The following is a 21,161-nucleotide window of genomic DNA, read 5'->3' on the forward strand; positions in this document are numbered from 1 at the left end:
TCTACAGATATATCTGCAGATCACTCAATCTGCAGATATATCTGCTAGGTGTGTAACCAGCTTAACTTTATTAGATCCCTGGAGACATTTGCACCCTGTCACACACGACTACACTTTTTATTCCCCTTCCCTATCAATTTTCCGCTAGGTTGGACTTTTGGTTAGTGCCTAGTTCCTTACTTTCTAGAACCCAGACTGCACACATAGAAAACATAGTCATTTCTGACCACGCACCCACATGCTTTTCTTTGCAATTGACATCCCCCAAAGTTTCATCCTGCAACTGGAGATTTCCAGCTTATCTGCTCATCAATTTCACAATTACATCCACGACAACAAAACTCATCTTGACAAAATTACTTTGTTCTGTGGCGCATCTAAACCTGTGTTACGAGGCCACATTTTAGCTTATGTATCCCATAAATGTCACCAGCGTCACCAACATTTCCTAGCCAAAAGCAAGGATCTATTAAAGTCCTATGCTGACATGCTGCATTCTGCTAATGGCGCAGCTCGGCAGCATTACTTCACTAACAAGCTTGATACATTATACAATGAGAGGACCCAATATCACCTAGACTAACCGGGAAGCACAGCTACTTTTGTTGGGGAAATAAGGCAGGCAAACTTTTGGCAAATATTGTTCGGAGCCAAAAGCCATCCTCCCAAATTTTATCTATTATGGGTAATTCTGGACCTCTCATGGAGACGAGGATATTGGCGAAATTTGTTTGCAATATTATACCAATCTAAATTCTGCTCAGACTGATGATCCTGCTCTTAGCATGTGTTTCCTCAAGGTGGCTAATTTACCTACTCTTTCTGTAGAGGCTAGTGAAACCCTAACGGCTCCTATTTCAAAGCTGAAAATTTATTCAGCTATTAAATCTTTATCTAATGGTAAGTCTCCAGGCCCAGATGACCTTAGTGCTGAATACTAAATAATGCTCGCACCACATATGATGCCTCACCTAGTCTCTATAATTCTATTTTAAGGGTCAAGTATGTGCTGAAAAACCTTTAGCCAAGCCAATATTATACTTCTATTGAAATTCGGTAGAGACCCTGACCTTAATTCGATCATATCATATATCCCTGCCACACCAGGATTTCAAGCTATTCAGTAGTATAATTGACAAACGTTTGCAGCTACTACTCCCTGAACTAACACACCCCCCTCAAACGGGATTTATGATAGGTAGAAAATCAGTGCATAATGTACGACATCTGATTGCGTTGCTGACTAAAGCACATCAGGCAAAAGACAGACACACATTACTAATAATTTGTGATGCCGGCAAGGCTTTTGATAGAGTGTCATGGTCACATTTGCTACGTGTCTTTCATTTACAGCATTTCGGCACAGACTTTGTACAGTTATTTCAAATGTTATATAATACTCCAACTGTTAATGGTTTGAACACACTTCCTTTTAGATTGTACCAGGGTATCCCCTTTGCTTTTTAACCTGGTGATAGATCCCCTTATTTGTAGTTTTTTTCTCTGTAAAGACTGGCAGGGTGTATATATATATAGGGGAATACACCTGAAGGTCTTGGCTTATGCCGCTGATCTATTATTGTACTTTAGAAATCCACATTCTGTGCTTTCCACTTGACATCCTAAATGATTTTCATGTTATCTCATGTTTCCTGATAAATTATACTAATAACGGAGGCCTTGGTCTTGCACCCTGATGCCACTAGAGGATGGTTTAACACATTCCCTTGTCAGAGGGCTTCGTCTACTTGAAAATATTTAGGTCTCCACATTACTCCACATCCCCGGGCCTTTATGCTGCCAATTTCCGTGCCATTATCTAGCGAACACTCCTTGACTTTAAAAAATGGAAACATCTCCCTCTCTCATATCTTGGTAGGTGCCAGTTAATTAAAAATATATAATTTCCAGGATTTTATATATATTACATATGCTTCCCTTACTCCCACTGGACAATGACTTGAAAATTTTGAACAAAGTTATCAGCAAATTTATCTGGGTGGAAAAAAAAAAGAATTTATTTATATAAATTAAGGCTTCTGTTCTCTCCACTCCAATGAAACTGCCCTCACAAAAGTCAGCAATGACCTCCTTGCAGCCAAATCCAAGGGCCACTACTCTCTGCTTATTCTCCTTGACCTCTCTGCTGCCTTCGACACTGTTCATCACTCTCTCCTGCTGCAAATCCTTCACTCCCTTGGTTTACGTGACACTGCTCTCTGCTGGCTGTCGTCCTACCTCTCAGACCGGTCCTTCTCTGTCTCTTCTCATGACTCCTCTTCCCCACCACAGCCACAGTAGGTGTTCCCCAAGATTCCGTTCTTGGACCTCTACTATTCTCCCTCTATACTTCCTCTCTGGGTGAACTCATCAGCTCTTTCGACCTTCGTTATCATCTCTATGCTGATGATACTTAGATCTACCTTTCCTTCCCTGACCTCTCCCCCTCTCTCCTCACTTGTATCTCCAACTGTCTCTCTGCTATTTCTTCCTGGATGTTCTAGCGATTTCTTAAACTTAATATGTCTAAGACTGAGCTGATCATTTTCCCATCCTCCAACATAACCTCACTTCCCACTATTTCTTTAACAATTGATGGCACAACTATCTCTTCTAGCCCCAAAGTGCGCTGTCTTGGAGTTATCCTGGACTCCTCCCTCTCCTAAAAACCACATATCCAGAGCCTTTCAGAGTCCTGTCGTTTCCATCTCAAAAATATTTCCAAGATTAGACCCTTTCTCACCCAGGATGCCACCAAAACCCTCATACACTCACTGGTCATATGCAGATTGGACTACTGTAACCTCCTATCTGGCCTCCCCAACTCCCATCTCCCTCCTCTCCAGTCTGTCCACAATGCTGCTTCTAGACTCATCTTTCTCTCCAAACTCCCCTCTCCTAAAAGCCCTCCACTGGCTCCCCTTCCCTTTTAGAACCCAATTCAAGGTTCTCACACTTGCTTACAAAGCCCTCACCCACTCCTCTCCCATTTACATCTCTGACCTCATCTCCCTCCACTCTCCTGGCCACCCCCTTCACTCAACTAATACACGCCGCCTCTCATGCCAACTGATTACTTCCTCCCACTCCCGCCTCCAAGATTTTGCCTGTGCTGCTCCCGATCTTTGGAACTCTCTCCCTCTCCCTATCAGACTCTCCTCCTCTTTACAATCCTTCAAACGGGCTCTCAAGACCCACTACTTCATCAAAGCCTTCCAGCTCCCATCCTAACTTGCTGCAACATGCTCCGTTGACCCCATCTGTGTCACACCTGTTTGTCTGCCCATCCCCTTTAGAGTGTAAGCCACCACCCTCTTGTGCTTCTCCTTACTTCTTTTCACCTACTTCTTACCCCCCACCAGGGCACCTAACACTTGGTTGCTTACGCTCTGTTGCATATCTAGGTGTTATGGTCAATTATGTATCAATGTATATTATTCATGTCTTTGTCCTATTTTGTACTGTAAGTCACTTGTCAAATTATTTGTTTATGTACTATTAAGGCGCTGCGGAACACTTGTGGCGCCATATAAAGGATAATATTATTATTATTATTATTATTAATAATAATAAATACACGTCTCTTCTCTTTTCCATCCCATTTAATCCATAATATATGGATTCACACCCCTTACCAAGTTTGGCGTCAAGATCGATCTCAGATGAAGTTATCCCTATTGTCACTTTATTTCTTCCTATTGGCCCTAAACCCATAACCCTGGATTCTCTGCAGGTTTTTTTTATCACAGCAAGTTACAACATGTAGCCATCGTGGGCTTTGATACATTTATCAACTATTAGACCAGTCCACTATGACCATTTATTCTCAAGATTATTCACAAGAAAAATACCCTCAACTTCAGATCCCTTTATTTTTTTTATTTTCAAATACATAGTTACAGTATGTCACTGCCCTATTGCCCCAACTTCCTACCCCAACGGTGGGTTGTGGGCTGGATGATGTGCTGTCTCGCTGCTCTACTATGATGTTTTCTACCTCTGTTATTTATGCACACAAACATTCCCTACTATACAGTCGAAGCCGGGTGATTGGCTGAGAGCAAATCTTAAATTAATATTGGGCGGCGCCATTTTGTGTCGCCCATGACAACGCCATCTTGCGTTGTCAGCATGAAACCATTGTGTGCGATGCTATATGCAATTATTAGCGTCGTGCGTCTGCATTGCTACCATACCCCATACGCACATTAAATAAAACAAAATATATAAGACGCACAGCGCACAGTTGCGCTGTTTATCAAAGCACTCTACACATAAATGCACCACGCATATTAGCGACTTTACGCAATATTCTCACACTTACACATACCAAAACTTATAAAAAGGTTCCTCCACATTAAAAGCTTAATAGTAGAGGGTCTATTAGCGAATACTTATGTTGTGAAATGTAATGTATACGATATTTAAGGTACATAAGCTAGTAGACATATCATGTTTGGTACCATTCTAAATTACTGTTTATTTGCAGATTTCCGGTTCGACCAAAAAAGGAAATCGCATCATGTGTTCGGGTTATTATTATTATTACATTTTATTTATAGGGCGCAACAAGTGGTCTGCAGCGCCGTACATACAGAAAAGGGTACACAGAACATTACATTAAAATACAGTAACCAAAATATAAACAGAACACAAGTAACAATTAGCAACACAATTCTCCATAAACTGTACAGCTCTGATGGTGAAGACTGTTCTCAGAAGTGCTAGAGAAGAAGGCTGTGACACAGTGGGGATGAGGACCCTGCTCCTAGGAGCTTACAATCTAGGGGAAAATCTAGTAAAGCTGTATGAAGTGTTTTTCCCGTCTTTGGCGGAAAAACCACACAAAGCAACATCTGAGGAACTGGGACATACCCCTAGTGATGCTATATGAACTGTCCTATGAACTGCATCATACCAGAATGTCCAGGAGCAAGACCCAATGGAAACCTGTTAACTAGTTTCTGTGTACTGGGAGGGTATATAGCTTGCGTGCTGGTTCTAGTATACAGCCATTCTTCTTGGATGACCACAGGCTTCTGGACTGATGACTGTATGCTGGGACCACTGCACACGCGTATGTATTGGGCTGTATCTCATTTTCTGTATTTAATTATCTTTGCGCTAATTGTGCTAGATGAAAGCGTGTAACTTTCTTTTATTGCAATAAGAAGTTTTGTGCTTTGGAACCAGAATATAAGTCTGGAAAGCAATTATTTCTTATGCGCCTGATAACGCTAAACAGCGATATTTAGGGTGTATTAATTAAGGGGTATTCATAGATGGGGGCTCGCAGTTGATATCACGCCACCGTGATTCGCACGATAGCAAACGGACCTCGATTCCGCACCAAAGGGTGGAAGGCGCCATAAGCAGGCAAGAAACCCTGCTACCATTCAGTGTTGTGGAATCGATGTCCTTTATTGTGTGATCTTAAGAGGCGCTGATTAGGAACCTGGGGACAAGAGAGAAGGATTTATTTATTTTATTGTCTGTCCGTGCTTTGTGTGTTAGTCGCATTATTGTGTATGCGAGTAGTCGCACAATAGCGTATTTTTTTTTTATTTCCACGCTTTTGTGTATCAGTCACATTATTGTGTATGCGACTAGGTGCACTATAGCGTATACATGTTTCCGGTATTGCTGCCACGTGTTCAAACAAATTGTTTAGGATTGCATTGTTGTATTGATAGCGTGATTACATTGTTTTGAGTCTCTTAATCATACTGCCATATCTGAGAAAAAGTTTAATTTCTTTTCTGCGAAGAAAAGGTGCATGATAGACGTATATTTGTGATGAGAATAGGGGTACTGTGTGTTCCGTATTGCTAGGGGTACTGTGTGTTCCCTAGAGCTAGGTTACTGTGTGTTTCCTAGGGTACACATAGCAGGTGTATTGCAGCATAGGGGTACTGTGTGTTCCCTATTACTAGGGGTACTGTGTGTTCCCTAGAGTTAAGAAATCAGCTCTCAGTGTGATTGCAAAATCCATTGATCAGTTAGGTTCTTTGGGCATTGCGATTGAACCGCACGGTTGGGGCAGCCGTGATTGTGAATTGACTTGTGGTGGAGGAAATCACTGAAAAGGGTAAGGGTTATTGGAACTCTTAAATTCTAGCAGTGGAAAGTACTTGAAAAGGGATTTGGTTAGGGGTACTGTGTGTTCCCATTGGTTAGGGGTACTTTGTGTTCCCATTGGTTAGGGGTACTGTGTGTTCCCTATCCGGAAGGCAGGATATTGTATAGGCGACATTCTGCTTGTTGTGTAGGTTGACTGTAACGATTAGCGAGTTGGTTGAATACAGCGGGTGAAGGTGAGTGGACGCAGCCTGTGAATTGGTCCACCGGTCTAAATCTCTATTGAAAAGTTCTGAATTTTGGCCCAAGATGGATGCTAAACAAACAGTGGAAATGTTAGATGATGCGCTGCTTTTGGAAGGACCAACAGGTTCGGCATGGCATATAATGCATACAAAGTACGGAGCATATGCAACTACGCACTGTGATGTATGGGTTGAGATGACGAGGAAGTGTGTGAAACGTTTTCCGAAGATTGGCAGTTTTGATGTGGAAATATTGAACAATGTTAGAGATAGCATCTGTGTGGTGAAATCTCTGAAGAAAAGAGTAAAATATAACGATTGCTTGAAGGTGTGGCAGCATGAGGGGAACATGTGGCTTAGTGGAGTGCACGCGGCGCAAAATAGCGGCACGTTCACGACGCAAGGGAGCGTGCACGCAATGTTAAATAACATCATGTGCGCGCCACAAGGGAGCAGTTAGTAGCGGAGGCGCACCTCCACTGCCCTACGCGGTGGAAGGTGAAGATATAGCCCATACCAAAAATGATAAAAATGTAACAAGTAACTTGTACCCTCTCCTGAGTAATTATAAGGAAAATGTTTATGAAGCAGATGATGAACCTGTTGTAATGTCAGCCATTTCTCATGCAGTTCAAATGTTAAATGTTCCTCCACAGCAGGTACAGGAAGTGGCCTCACCAATGGTAGTAGCAGAAGTGCTACCACCCACAGAAGCCGTAGCAGCAATCACCTGCTCGCATAGTGGCAGTAAATGCTTTATTAGAGCAGGACAGTCAGCTCTAGGGGTCAGGTCACACCTGTAGTCTACAGCCAGTCAGGTTAACTGGGAGTACTAGGGTAGAACCTGTAATGATGGTTGATGTAGGTGGTACTAAACATACTTTTCTTGTAGACACAGGAGCAACCAGATCAGTGTTAAAATCTCCAACCAATTTATAGGTGACCTGCAAGACAGTACCAGCAATGGGTGTAATAGGTAAAGTGCAGCATTAGCCTTTAACTGAATCTGCTGAGGTTACTATCGGGCCACTGCATACCAGGCATTCCTTTCTCCTGGCAGCGGCGGCTCCTACTAACCTACTGGGAAGGGATTTGTTGTGTAAAATGGGATGTGTCATTTATTGTACCCCTGATGGTATATTTTTAGATATCCCAGAGAGAGTTGCGCATTAGGTAAGGGATATATTGGACACTCTACAAAGGTTAATGCTACACTCTACCATCCTAGAGCAAAGTCCATCACAGGTAAAGGAGATGTTATCTCAAATACCGGGTTCCCTTTGGACCAAAGATGGACAGGACACTGGATTAATGGCAAATGTAGCTACTGTAATGATCAATTTAAAGGTGGGAAGACAGGCTCCAAAAATCCCTCAGTACCCTTTAAAACCAGAGGTGGAGCTAGGGGTATATCCCATTAATTGAGCGATTGCTCCAGCAGGGGATTTTAGTCCGTACAGCTAGTGTAGCCAACAGTCCTATCTTTCCTGTGAAGAAGAGTGGTGGGAGGGGTCATAGGCTAGTACAGGACCTTAGAGGGGTTAATAAGGTAGTTGAGAGCCAATACCCTGTAGTGCCAAACCCAGCTGTCATTCTTATGCAGATGCCACCAAATGCAACCTCTGTTCTACCTTCTTCTCTGTCCCTCTTCATCCTGTCAGTATTTATTCACCTTCACTTACAAGGGGGTACAATACACATGGACACGGTGGCCCCAGGGCTTCATAGACAGCCCCAGTATCTTCTCTCAGGCCTTACACGACTGTTTACAATCTTTTCAACCTGCCAATGGATCTGGTCTAATTCAATATGTAGTCGATTTGTTGTTGTGCTCTGATTCATTTATGTCATGTTAAAATGATACTAAACTTTTGTTGCTCCATCTCTCACAGACAGGACACAAGGTTGCTAAGGACAAATTACAGCCATGCCACACTAAGGTTAAATACTTGGGACACTGTCTAACCCAGGTCCTACAACATTTGACAACCGACCGAATACAAGACATACAGACCATGACACTGCCGCAAAATCAACAGCAAATCCGTACCTTCTTGGGAATGTGTGGATACTGAAGAATGTGGATCCCAGGTTTTTCTATTTTGGCTTTACCATTGCAGGACTTAGGGCCTGATTCAGACCCACTAGCAAGCGGCAGTCCGCTCGCAAGTGGGTCGATGTTCTGGACTGAGCATGCGCACGACGGAGGGAGCTCCGTCGTGCGCATGCGCCAGATGCGACGAGCGAAGGAAAGTCCTTCGCTCGTTGTGTCTGATCAAAGGGGGCGTGCTGTCGATGTTGATTGACAGCACGCCCCCTTTGGTAGGCGTGCCAGGGGCGTGCCTCCCTGACGGGGGCGTTCCCACGGGAACGCCTCCCGTCAGAAGCCGACCCACTGACATCACTAGTGATGTCAGTGGGAGTGATTTTGGCCCTGATAGAGCCAAAATCACTCCGGAGCTTGCGGTTGAAAACCTCAACCGCAGGCTCCGGCTCGCAGTTTCGATGGTCGCGATGGTCAAGACCATCGCGGCCATCAAACTGCACGCTCGTATAGCCTGTGGGTGGTCACCCACAGCTATACGAGCGTCCAGGAGGACGCTCCATTTTCATGGAGGCCGGCCCTCATTCAGAGCGTGCGCTCTGCTCAGAGCGTACGGCTCTGAATGAGGGCCGTAGTCTCTTCCTCAAAATCCGACTGTGTCACACACACTGAGGAAACAGAGCAGGCTTTCCTTAACCTTAAGGATAGTCTGACAAGAGCACCTGCATTGGGAATACCAGATTACGAAAAACCTTTTGATTTATATTGTACGGAGGCTAATGGCTGCGCAGCAGGTGTACTCATACAAAAATATGGTGATGCTAGTAGACCCGTAGCATACTACAGTGCACAATTGGACACTGTGGCAAGATCACTCCCAACATGTTTAAGAAGTGTAGCAGCAACTGCTCTTTTGGTCAGTAAGAGTGAGGATGTAGTATTAGGCCATGATATGATTGTTTATACACCCCATGCTGTATCTGCTTTGCTGAATTCTGCCCAAACCAGACATGTTTCCTCAGCTAGGTTCACGAAATGGGAACTAGCTCTAATAGCACCTGCAAATATCACCATTAAACGGTGCAGTACGTTAAACCCAGCAACGTATTTACCATATGTGCCTCAGGATGCGCAAAGGGTGGAGAGAGGTGAGTCGCTGATGGAAGGTGATTTTGCAGGTATACTGATGCACATGATTGTATGGAATACTTGAATCAGACCTTTACTGCAAGACCTGCATACATGATACACCTTTAAAAAATGTAGATGTGACATTTTACACGATGGGAGTTGTCATAGACAAACTGACACTGGAGAGTTATGCACAGGTTATGCTGTTGTAAATGATGAAGATGTTGTAGAAGCTAAACCACTTGGTCCACCTCTCTCAGCACAAGTAGCTGAGCTGGTGGCATTAAGGAGAGCGTGTGAACTGGCAGAAGGTAAGTCAGCTAACATCTACACTGACTCCAGGTATGCCTTCGGGGTAGTGCATGATTTTGGAGCTCTTTGGTGTCTGAGAATTTTTATGACAGCAGCAGGCACACCAGTCGCACACTCATACCACATAAAAGGACTGTTGACAGCAATTCAAAAACCAAAGGCAGTAGCCGTCATTAAGTGTAAAGCCCACACGTGCGAGGAAGACCCAGTGTCACTGGGCAATAACAGGGCAGACAAAGCTGCCAAATGGGCAGCAGGTTTAACAGTGAACATGCAAATTAATAAAATGATGTTTTTCCAAGCATTTGATGCGCAGAAACTACTTGAGATGCAAAATTTGTGTTCCATTCAGGAAAAGGCAGTCTGGAGATCCAAGGGATGTGGGCAAGAGTCCTCTGGACTCTGGAGAGATGGACAAGGTAAGCCGGTGGCTCCCAATGCATACTACCTGTCACAATCGTGGGATTTCGGAGCTGTGTTCCCGGACTGGGCCTTGGATCTGTATTACTTGGCGCAGACGCTCGCTGGAGGAGACTAGGCTTAATGAAGTTTCTCCGCATGAGAGGGTGCAGCGAACTGACAGGAGTTTGAGGAATGCGGCTGTAGCGTGGTAGCTAGGAAGCTACGTGGAGCGGCTGGATAGCCGTGGGTAGACGTTGGTAGCTGAGTGGCTACGTGGAGCGGCTGGATAGCCGTGGGTAGACGTTGGTAGCTGAGTGGCTACGTGGAGCGGCTGGATAGCCGTGGGTAGACGTTGGTAGCTGTGTGGCTACGTGGAGCGGCTGGATAGCCGTTGGTAGCTGAGTGGCTACGTGGAGCGGCTGGATAGCCGTGGGTAGACGTTGGTAGCTGAGTGGCTACGTGAAGCGGCTGGATAGTCGTGGGTAGACGTTGGTAGCTGAGTGGCTACGTGGAGCGGCTGGATAGCCGTGGGTAGACGTTGGTAGCTGAGTGGCTACGTGGAGCGGCTGGATAGCCGAGGGTAGACGTTGGTAGCTGAGTGGCTACGTGGAGCGGCTGGATAGCCGAGGGTAGATGTTGGTAGCTGAGTGGTTACGTGGAGCGGCTGGATAGCCGTGGGTAGACGTTGGTAGCTGAGTGGCTACGTGGAGCAGCTGGATAGCCGAGGGTAGACGTTGGTAGCTGAGTGGCTACGTGGACGGCTGGATAGCCGTGGGTAGACGTTGGTAGCTGAGTGGCTACGTGGAGCGGCTGGATAGCCGAGGGTAGACGTTGGTAGCTGAGTGGCTACGTGGAGCGGCTGGATAGCCGTGGGTAGACGTTGGTAGCTGAGTGGCTACGTGGAGCGGCTGGATAGCCGAGGGTAGACGTTGGTAGCTGAGTGGCTACGTGGAGCGGCTGGATAGCCGTGGGTAGACATTGGTAGCTGAGTGGCTACGTGGAGCCTCTGGAGCGCAGTGGGAAGGCTTGCTTAGTTAAACTAAGAAACTAGTTGCTCTGGCAACTTGTGTGAGCATTGGGGATTCTTTTGTAGTGGACACTGGGAGCTGACTGGCTGAGAGAGAAGGAGAAGGCTCCTCATTGGTGGTAGTGGGGTCACATGGGCAATCCAAGAGGGCCACGCCCATGGACCGGAGGACAGCGCTTCCTGGAGGTAGTCAGCGGGGACCAGCGGTCAGCAGGAGCCAGCGTGGGAGCAGCACAGCAGCGGGACCCTCCAGAGGACAACAGCAGAGACTGCCTTGAGAGATGAGGAAGGAGCGTACAGCGCGGGAGCCGGAAGACAGCGCGGGTCAGCGCCCACACAGGTAAGCGACGGGGTCTGATTCTGGGGTCTCCAGGCCGGTGTGTGACAGTACCCCCTTCTTCAAGAGTGGCCACCGGACACTTCCTTGGTTTATGAGGAAATTTCATATGGAACGCTTTGACCAGACGGGGTGCATGGACATCGGAGGCATTTATCCAGATTCGTTCCTCCGGATCATAATTCTTCCAGTCGATGAGGTATTGAAGACGGTTGTATCGACAACGGGAATCTAAGATTCTGTCAACTTCGAACTCCTCTCCCTGCTGTGTTTGAACACTAGAAGCTTTAGGCAGGACCTTCTGAAATCGGTTTAAGACCAGTGGTTTTAAAAGAGAAATATGGAAAGAACTTGGAATGCGAAGAAATGGAGGAAGCTTTAACTTGTAAGCCACAGGATTCAAGACTTTGATGATTGGGAATGGACCAATGAATCGCGGAGCAAATTTCATCGAGGGTACTCGGAGTCTTAGGTTTCGGGTAGAGAGCCAGACCATATCCCCAGGTTGGAAATTTGGAACCGCTCGTCTTTGGCTGTCAGCAAATCTCTTGTACCGGGCTGAAGTTTTAGTCAGAGAGGAACGAACCTTTTCCCAGATGTTGGAGAACTGTTGAAGGGACATCTTGGCCGCAGGCACATCTAATGTTGGAAGAAGAGGGAAATCTGGCACTCGAGGATGATGACCAAAAACTGTAAAAAAAACGGAGTTGAGCTGGTGGACGTGTGATAATAATTATTGTGAGCAAATTCAGCCCAAGGAAGAAGTTCAATCCAGTCATCTTGGGAGGAGGAGACAAAAGAGCGCAGGAACTGTTCCAGGTCTTGATTGACCCTTTCGGCCTGACCGTTGGTCTGGGGATGATAAGCGGTAGAGTTTTACTTGAAGGGCTGAGCAGAGTGACCTCCAGAACTTCGCTACGAACTGTACTCCCCTGTCGGAGATGATCTCTTGAGGAAGGCCGTGGAGCTTGAAGATCTCTTTTATAAAGCTCTGGGCGAGTAGAGGTGCAGACGGAAGCCCAGTAAGTGGTACGAAATGAGTCATTTTAGAAAAGCGATCCACGATAACCCAAATTGTGTTGTGGCCCCGAGATGGAGGAAGATCAGAGATGAAATCCATAGATAGGTGAGTCCATGGCTTAAATGGAATTGCAAGAGGCTGGAGTTGACCGTGTGGAACCCGCCAAGGTATCTTGTGTTGGGCACATTTGATGCATGATGACACATAAGACCTGATGTCCTTTTTCATCGAAGACCACCAATAGGACCGCTGGATGAATTCTAGGGTTTTATCCATACCCAAGTGACCAGAGAACCGGGAAGCATGAGCCCAATGCAGTAACCTCTTGCGGAGTTCTGGAGCGACGAAAGTCTTCCCAACCGGGGGTATAGAAGATAATTTGGTAGAGGCGAAGAAAGCTGAATTCAAGATTGGTTGGGGCTGTTCCATGGGTAGATCAGGGTCGCTCATCATGGAACGGGAGAGTGCGTCGGCTTTGAGGTTTTGTGAACCGGGACGATAGGAGACTTTGAAGTTAAATCTGGAGAAAAACATTGCCCACCGGGCTTGACGAGGGTTCAAGCAATTTGCAGATTTAAGATAAAGGAGGTTCTTATGGTCTGTAAAAATGGTAATGGGGTAATGAGCTCCTTCTAGAAGATATCACCATTCTTCGAGGGCTAGTTTCATGGCGAGTAACTCTTGATCTCCGATGGTGTAGTTCTTTTCTGCAGGCAAAAACTTCCGGAAAAAGAAACCACAGGGATGAAGTTTTTCATCTTTAAATCGCTGGGAGAGCACTGCACCGACACCTTCAGAGGATGCGTCCACCTCCAGGATAAATGGCCGGGTGGAGTCTGGTTGCTTTAAGATGGGAGCGGAGATGAAGGCTTGCTTAAGAAGTTGAAATGCAGAGGTAGCTTCGACGGGCCATTTAGTTGGATCTGCTCCCTTGCGGGTGAGGGCTGTAATCGGAGCTACCAGAGTCGAGAAACCTTTTACAAACTTGCGATAATAGTTGGCAAATCCTAGGAATCTTTGTATGGATTTTAAGGAAGAAGGAAGAGACCAATCAAGAATGACTTGTAGTTTTGAAGAATCCATTTGAAGGCCTGTTCCGGAGATGATGTATCCCAGGAATGGTACACTTGAGACCTCAAACAGACACTTCTCTAATTTGCAAAAAAGTTGATTGGACCGCAACCTCAGAAGGAATTGTTTGACCTGGTCTCGATGAGTTTGGAGGTCTTGAGAAAAAATCAAAATGTCGTCCAAGTAAACGACCACACACTTGTACAAAAGGTCCCGGAAGATTTCATTGATGAAAAACTGGAAGACGGCCGGAGCATTACAGAGGCCGAAGGGCATAACGAGATACTCGTAGTGCCCATCCCTGGTGTTGAAGGCCGTTTTCCATTCATCGCCTGGACGGATACGAATTAAATTATAGGCTCCTCTTAGGTCGAGTTTGGTAAAAACTGTGGCTCCCTTGACTCTATGAAATAACTCTGTTATGAGAGGAAGAGGGTAGCGATTCTTAATAGTTATTTCATTAAGACCCCGGTAGTCAATACACGGGCGCAAGCCACCATCTTTCTTTTTTACGAAGAAAAATCCAGCCCCTGCTGGAGACGTGGAAGGTCGAATGAAGCCTTTACTTAAGTTTTCCTTAATGTACTCCGACATGGCCTGAGTCTCAGGGAGAGATAGAGGGTAGGTTCGGCCTCTAGGAGGATTCTTCCCAGGAATCAGATCTATGGGACAGTCCCAATCACGATGGGGAGGTAACAGATCTGCACTCTGTTTGCTAAAGATGTCCTGAAACCCATCAGAGGCTTTGTGCAGGTCTGTAGAATCCCGTACGACGGAAGATCTGACAGGTATTACCCGCTGAAGGCAGCCTTTGAAGCAAGTGGAACCCCAGGAGGTTATTTGCATGGTGGTCAAATCGATTTGTGGTGAATGTCTCTGTAGCCAGGGTAATCCGAGGACTAAAGAATGAGAGGCTTTGGGAATCACTAGGAAGGATAGTTGTTCGGAATGGAGCACCCCAATGGTAAATTTAAGTGGTGTTGTACGATGGGTGATGGTTCCACTAGAAATGCGACTACCATCGATGGCGATTAAAGTGATGACTCGAGGCAAGGCTTCCATGGGGATTTGATGTTTCTGGACAAAGTCAATAGTGACAAAGTTCTCTGCCGCTCTGGAATCCAGGAGAGCTAATACAGCTTTGGAACCTCGAGGAAACTTTAAATGAGCCTGGATGGTGGAATCAGACTTCCTTTGTGATTCAATGGCAACTCCTAACTTAACCTCTCTTTCATAAGTTAAGAGGAGGCGTTTCCCGGACGAATGGGACAAGATTTAACTAAATGTTGAGGAGATCCGCAGTACATACAGAGGTTCTGCCTCTGCCTTTTCTGCCGTTCCTCAGCCGATAAATGAAAGCGGTTGACCTGCATGGGTTCTTTGCCCAGAGGAGGAGAGGGTAAACGGGAAGCTGGACGTGGCCTTCCACGATCAAATCTGCTTCTTTCCAAGGCACTCTCAATTTGATGGAGATCCACCTTGTTGCAGAGAGAGATTAACTCATCCAAACTGGTTGGAAGGTCACGGGAAGCTAGGTCGTCTTTGAGTCTTTCAGAAAGGCCACTCCAGAAGGCAGCGATGAGGGCATCCTCGTTCCAATTGAGTTCTGAAGCCAGAGTTTGGAACTTGGACTATGTATTGGCCGACGGTCCTGCTGCCCTGACGGAGGCGTAGAATATCAGCTGATGCGGAAGTGGTTCTTCCGGGTTCATCAAAGATTTTGCGAAATGTGGCAACAAATTCAGGGTAGTTGGAGAGCAGGGGATCCGACATCTCCCAAGGGGGCGAGACCCAATCGAGTGCTTGGCCAGAGAGTAGAGAGATGATATATGCCACCCTGGTTCTGGCCGTTGGAAAGTTGGCGGATTGTAGCTCGAATTGGATTTCGCATTGGTTTAAAAAAAACCTGCATAATTTGGGGTTGCCATCGAACTTGCTCGGAGGGGAAAGCTGAAGACGAGCAGGAGGTAGAACCGGAGGAGCAGGTGACACTACAGGAGGAGAGGCGGCTTGGGAGCCAGCGGGAGCGGGATGAGCCAGTAAGGACTGAATGTTGTCCAGGCGTGATGACATATCTTGGATGAATTGGATCAACTGGGCCTGAGAGGTCTCCTGTCTTTCCAGACAAGATAGTACATCCTGCGAGGGTTCTACCCCAGATCCTTGACCACTTGCCGAGTCCATCTGGCCAGTGCAAACTGTCACAATCGTGGGATTTAGGAGCTGTGTTCCAGGACTGGGCCTTGGATCTGTATTACTTGGCGCAGACGCTCGCTGGAGGAGACTTGGCTTAATGAAGTTTCTCCGCATGAGAGGGTGCAGCGAACTGACAGGAGTTTGAGGAATGCGGCAGTAGCGTGGTAGCTAGGAAGCTACGTGGAGCGGCTGGATAGCCGTTGGTAGACGTTGGTAGCTGAGTGGCTACGTGGAGCGGCTGGATAGCCATGGGTAGACGTTGGTAGCTGAGTGGCTATGTGGAGCGGCTGAATCAGGGCCCACCTCCATAATTATGGAGCATCCTCCTGGACGCTCGTATAGCTGTGGGTCACCACCCACAGCCTATACGAGCGTGCAGGTTGATGGTCGCGATGGTCTTGATCATCGCGACCATCGCCACTGCGAGCCAGAGCCTGCGGTTGAGTTTCTCAACCGCAAGGCCCGGAGTGATTTTGGCTCTATCAGAGCCAAAATCACTCCCACTGACATCACTAGTGATGTCAGTGGGCCGGCTTCTGACAGTAGGCGTTCCCTTGGGAACGCCCCCGTCTGGGAGGCATGCCCCCGGCACGCCCACCAAAGGGGGCGTGCTGTCAATCAACATCGACAGCATGCCCCCTTTGATCAGACACAACGAGCGAAGGAAAGTCCTTCGCTCGTCGCATCTCGCGCATGCGCACGACAGAGCTCCCTCCGTCGTGCACATGCTCAGTGCACACCATCGACCCACTTGCGAGCAGACAGCCGCTCGCGAGTGGGTCTGAATCAGGCCCAATGTCCTGTCTGACCTGCTTGAGGAAAAAAGTTGGAAAAACAATACCAACCGAGCCATCTCACATCCCTCCGACAGACGGACCTTTTCAGGTAATACAAATTGATTTCATCCAATTACCACATTGCAAGAATCTCAAGTATGTATTAGTTTGTACCGATGTGTTTTCTAATTGGGTAGAGGCATATCCAGCTGCCACTAATACTGCTGCGTTTACTGCTAAAAAGATTGTTCAGGAATTTGTATGCAGATACGGTATCCCTAGAATCATAGAAAGTGATAGGGGAACCCATTTCACTGGTGATGTATTCCAGAACATGTGTAAGTTGATGGGTATTAATAGTAGGCTTCACACCCCTTACCGACCGCAAGCCAGCGCCATGGTGGAGAGGATGAAAGGTACTATTAAAAACAAATTGAGTAAGATCATGGCTGAAACTGGATTATAAGGAGGGGCTCTAGACTGCACACCCTAATAGTAATGAAAGGTGCCATCATGCTGAGATTTTAAAGTGACATATACAAAAAACAGAGTTGCAGATGCACTATGCGATCATTACTGTATACATTTAAATTTATTATATAGAATTTCAGAGGTAGTTTGCATATCAATGGCCACTGATATGGGTCTGCCCAGCAGCATCAAGGTCACCTCATTGAGCAGGTCCCTAACACTCTGGGGTTCACATCTGGGACGCAGGGCACCCCAAAAGTCAGCCCAGCCAAAGATGCCCAGGGCATCACACAAAAAAAGGGTGACAGTGAAGTGTTAAAGTATCAGGTGTGTAAAGTAATTAACAAGTGTTATAATACTGATAAGGGTAGAATATGTGTGAAAAAATACATAAATAATAAACAAACAAACATGAAAGTGATATACAAAGTGACTATATGTATTAAATGGTGATGCCCTGGAGAGCTCCAGCCGGAACAGCTCAGGGGGCCCCACACTTTCATGTTTGTTTATTATTTAAAAATTGGAAAAAAGGGCACAGATGTATGCCATCTTATTAATGAGGGTGATAGAATTTAATAGAAGATTAGACAAATTAGGATTTAAAAATGTATCTGAATTTAATGCAAATATTATGCTGGGTACACATTAGACGATAAATTGGAACATGAGCCGGATTGGAACAACAAATCGTCCACATCGTCTAATGTGTACCATTGCATGCTCCCATGCGTCGTTCCTCGCATCTTCTCATCTGCTGTACTGTACGGCAGCTGGGCAGATTTTGTGCAAATCGTGTAGTGTGTACGCCCAACCGGACAACCAGGCGATATATTAACATTATATCTTAACGGGGATACAGTCAGTATCTAGTCGGCCACGATGCCGGCACTGATATTACTGACGTGGAAATCCCGACGCCTATCACAATCCCAGCGCCGACATTCTGACCATCAGGATACCGAAGTTAAGTAGCAAGGTGGGGAGGAGGGTTAGGGTGCTGGGTTATGCACTAGGGGGAGGGTTAGTGTTAAGCACTAAGGGGGGAGGGTTAGATTTAGGGTGCTGGGAGGGTTAGGTTAGGTTCAGGCACTAGGCGGTGAGGTTAGGGTTAGGCACCAAAGAGTGAGTGTTAGGGTTAGGGTAGGGAGAGGGGAAGGGTTAGCATCCCGAACAACAAGTGTCAATGTGCTAGCCCTGTCAGGATGCCGGTGTCGGGATTCTGACAGCAGGGATCCCGACTGCCGGCATCCCATACCGATTCCATTTTAACAATCTAATTACCAAATAATGCAAGATATATCGTTCAGTCATTTGCAGGAATGCACAGTGTGTAAGCGGTATATCTCTGTGTTCCCAGCATTAGACTAGCAACAGTTTCATACCCAGGACTAAGCAGGTGATAAACTGCATCCAAAAGTTATATGGTTTTACCATGAGCACAGAAAGTGTAATCAGACTATGTAATTATCTGTCAATACAAGTGGTGATGAACAATTCTTTAATGGATGTAAAAGTGAATTGTACACCTTTCTTACAAGCTACAGTATAAGATTGCATTATCAGGGCGACTGACCAAGGGAATAAATCTGATTGCTAATTATGGTGACAGGAAATATATTTTTCCACACCCATGGAGGATAAACTGGCCTGTACTCTAGTCTAGAATCTGTTGTTAGGATTCCTAATATTCATACTAAGGAACTTGAATTATTTAGTTTTGTTTTTTGGAGTGACAGGGAATTAGAAAGTAAGCACCAGTGGGGTAGGGGAATAATATCATATTCTCTGTTCATCATTGCATAATATGGTGGCACTATATAATTTTGTTTTTTTTATTTCACACTGTGCATGTTCCGTAGCCAAATATTAGCAACTTTGAGAAACTACAAGAGCTACGTACACATCTTGGCTTTGTGTGATATTTGTGTATTTTACATGTGTTATTGTAATTCAAAATGTTTTTTGTGGTATATAATGTTAGACAGGCTAGGCCATTTGATAAATGTGCAGATTTATGATTTCCCTTGGGTCCACCATAATCAGAAGCTTTAACCTAGAAGGCCTTACAAATGACGGTTCTAAAAAGCATCTGTCAGTGTTATAAGTAAGAAAAAGACAAAACATCACATATTTCAAATAAGGGAGTCACGTCTGACAAATGACTTATTGACTAAGGAAATCCTGGTATTCATGGCTCAAATAAATATAAAATACTTTATGTCACGGGCTGGGAAATTGGAAGGGGTGGACCCGAGCTGGGTTGAGTGACAGAGACACCTGGACCAGAAGGGAGTTTGAATTTAGATGGTTTAATGTAATTCTTTAACATACAGATGAAAGAGGACTAACTGAGTGATGGCAAATAAAGTCCTTGGTGCAGAGATGCACAACTGCAGATACCTAAAACAAACACAAAAGTCTCTGAGGTTCAGGGGGTACTATGGAGGAGAATTGCAGGGTTAAATACTGTAGAACTTGTAGATGAGTTGAATACTGAGTTGAATATTGTAGCAGAGTAGAATATAACTCCTGGATGGAGTATGCAGGATTGGGGAAGCACTATGAATAGAACTCCGGGATGGAGTGTGCTGGATTGGGGAAGCACTTTGAATAGAACTCCGGGATGGAGTGTGCTGGATTGGGTGAGCACTTGGAATAGAACTCCGGGAAGGAGTGTGCTGGATTGGGTGAGCACTTGGAATAGAACTCCGGGATGGAGTATGCTGGATTGGGTGAACACTTGGAATAGAACTCCGGGATGGAGTGTGCTGGATTGGGTGAGCACTTGGAATAGAACTCCGGGATGGAATGTGCTGGATTGGGCAGGAGTACTCCCAGCTGTAGTACACAGGAATAGAGTCACAGGTGAACTGTAACTGGAAACAGCAGGGCTCAGAAGCATAGGTCTGGCTAGAGCAAGAGCACTATTGTACTGGCAATGAGGCAGAGTCAGAGAAGGGCTTTTATACCCCTGGCCGGAAGATGATTGGCTGGAGTCACTGGAGAGTGCTACTGACTGGATGGGGTTGGATCACCTGACCTGATCCAAGTTGGCCACGCCTATGATCTGGATGTCTGGCATGCAGAAGCACAGGAAGTGCATGGAGAGGCAGCAGGAACAGCTAGGCAACAGTGGGGATACAAGGAATCACCTTCTGGCATAGGCCCCACTCTGGATTCCCCTGAAAGCAGCGGCCGGCGACTCAGCAAGCCGCGATGACACCAGCGCATAGGAAGATGCAGGGGTCTCTGACGGAGGTCTCTAGCACGGTTTGTGACACTTTATAAATAAAGCCTGGTCTTTACTGTACATACAATTGCTTTAACATTAAAACAATTAAACAAATTTCTGACCCATTCCAAGCTTTAGACCTAACATTAATTCATGGCCTATTTCCTAATGATAAACCTAGCTTAAGCTATAAAACGTTCCTTAAAATTGATTTTAACTTGCCTCCTCAAACTGTAAAAGTGTAAAACTATAACATTCTGTAATTTATACCACTGGAAACATAAATAATTTTGCTTGTACGGTGCTCCCAAGACAGCATAATACACTAATAGGTCTATTTACTAAGCCTTGGAGAGAGATAAAGTGGATAGAGATAAAGTACCAACCAATCAGCTACTGTAATATTTCAGGCTGTGGTTAAAAAATTAAAGGTAGGAGCTGATTGGTTGGTACTCCATCCACTTTACTCCCTCCTCCAGAGTAGCTCTACAAAAGCCTAAGATCTCCCTTTGAAAAAGTGTGAGGCACTTTACCTTCAGCTTCATCCTTAAGATTAACTTCTTTTTTCTGCCTTATGAGTTTCCATCGTGGCACAAAGGGAGGTTTCGGAGGAGCAATTAAAGGACATGATCTAGTCCTAGACACAAGCACTGGGTGGTTGTAAATGTGAGAGAGTCCATATTGTCTCAGCTTTTCTGATGAATCAGCCTATGAATAACAATATATACCTTAATTTTATTAGTTTTAAGCAATAGAATTCTAACTATATGTTTATGCAGTAAAAAATATATGATTACAATGAAAGCATTATTATT

At 45.6% G+C, this 21,161-nt stretch overlaps 1 protein-coding gene across 1 annotated transcript in view; it reads right to left on the bottom strand.

Moving 5' to 3' along the window:
* The window catches only part of ADGB (androglobin), a 435,925-nt gene that overhangs the window by 225,088 nt on the left and 189,676 nt on the right, over nucleotides 1–21,161 (bottom strand). The window contains exon 11 of the mRNA XM_088474497.1: nucleotides 20,880–21,054. Within this exon, the coding sequence (XP_088330623.1) occupies nucleotides 20,880–21,054 (175 nt within the window). The remainder of the gene's footprint in view (nucleotides 1–20,879; nucleotides 21,055–21,161) is intronic.

This window comes from Taudactylus pleione, unplaced genomic scaffold (assembly GCF_031769625.1).
Source record: "Taudactylus pleione unplaced genomic scaffold, aTauple2 ptg000154l, whole genome shotgun sequence".
NCBI lineage: Eukaryota > Metazoa > Chordata > Amphibia > Anura > Myobatrachidae > Taudactylus > Taudactylus pleione.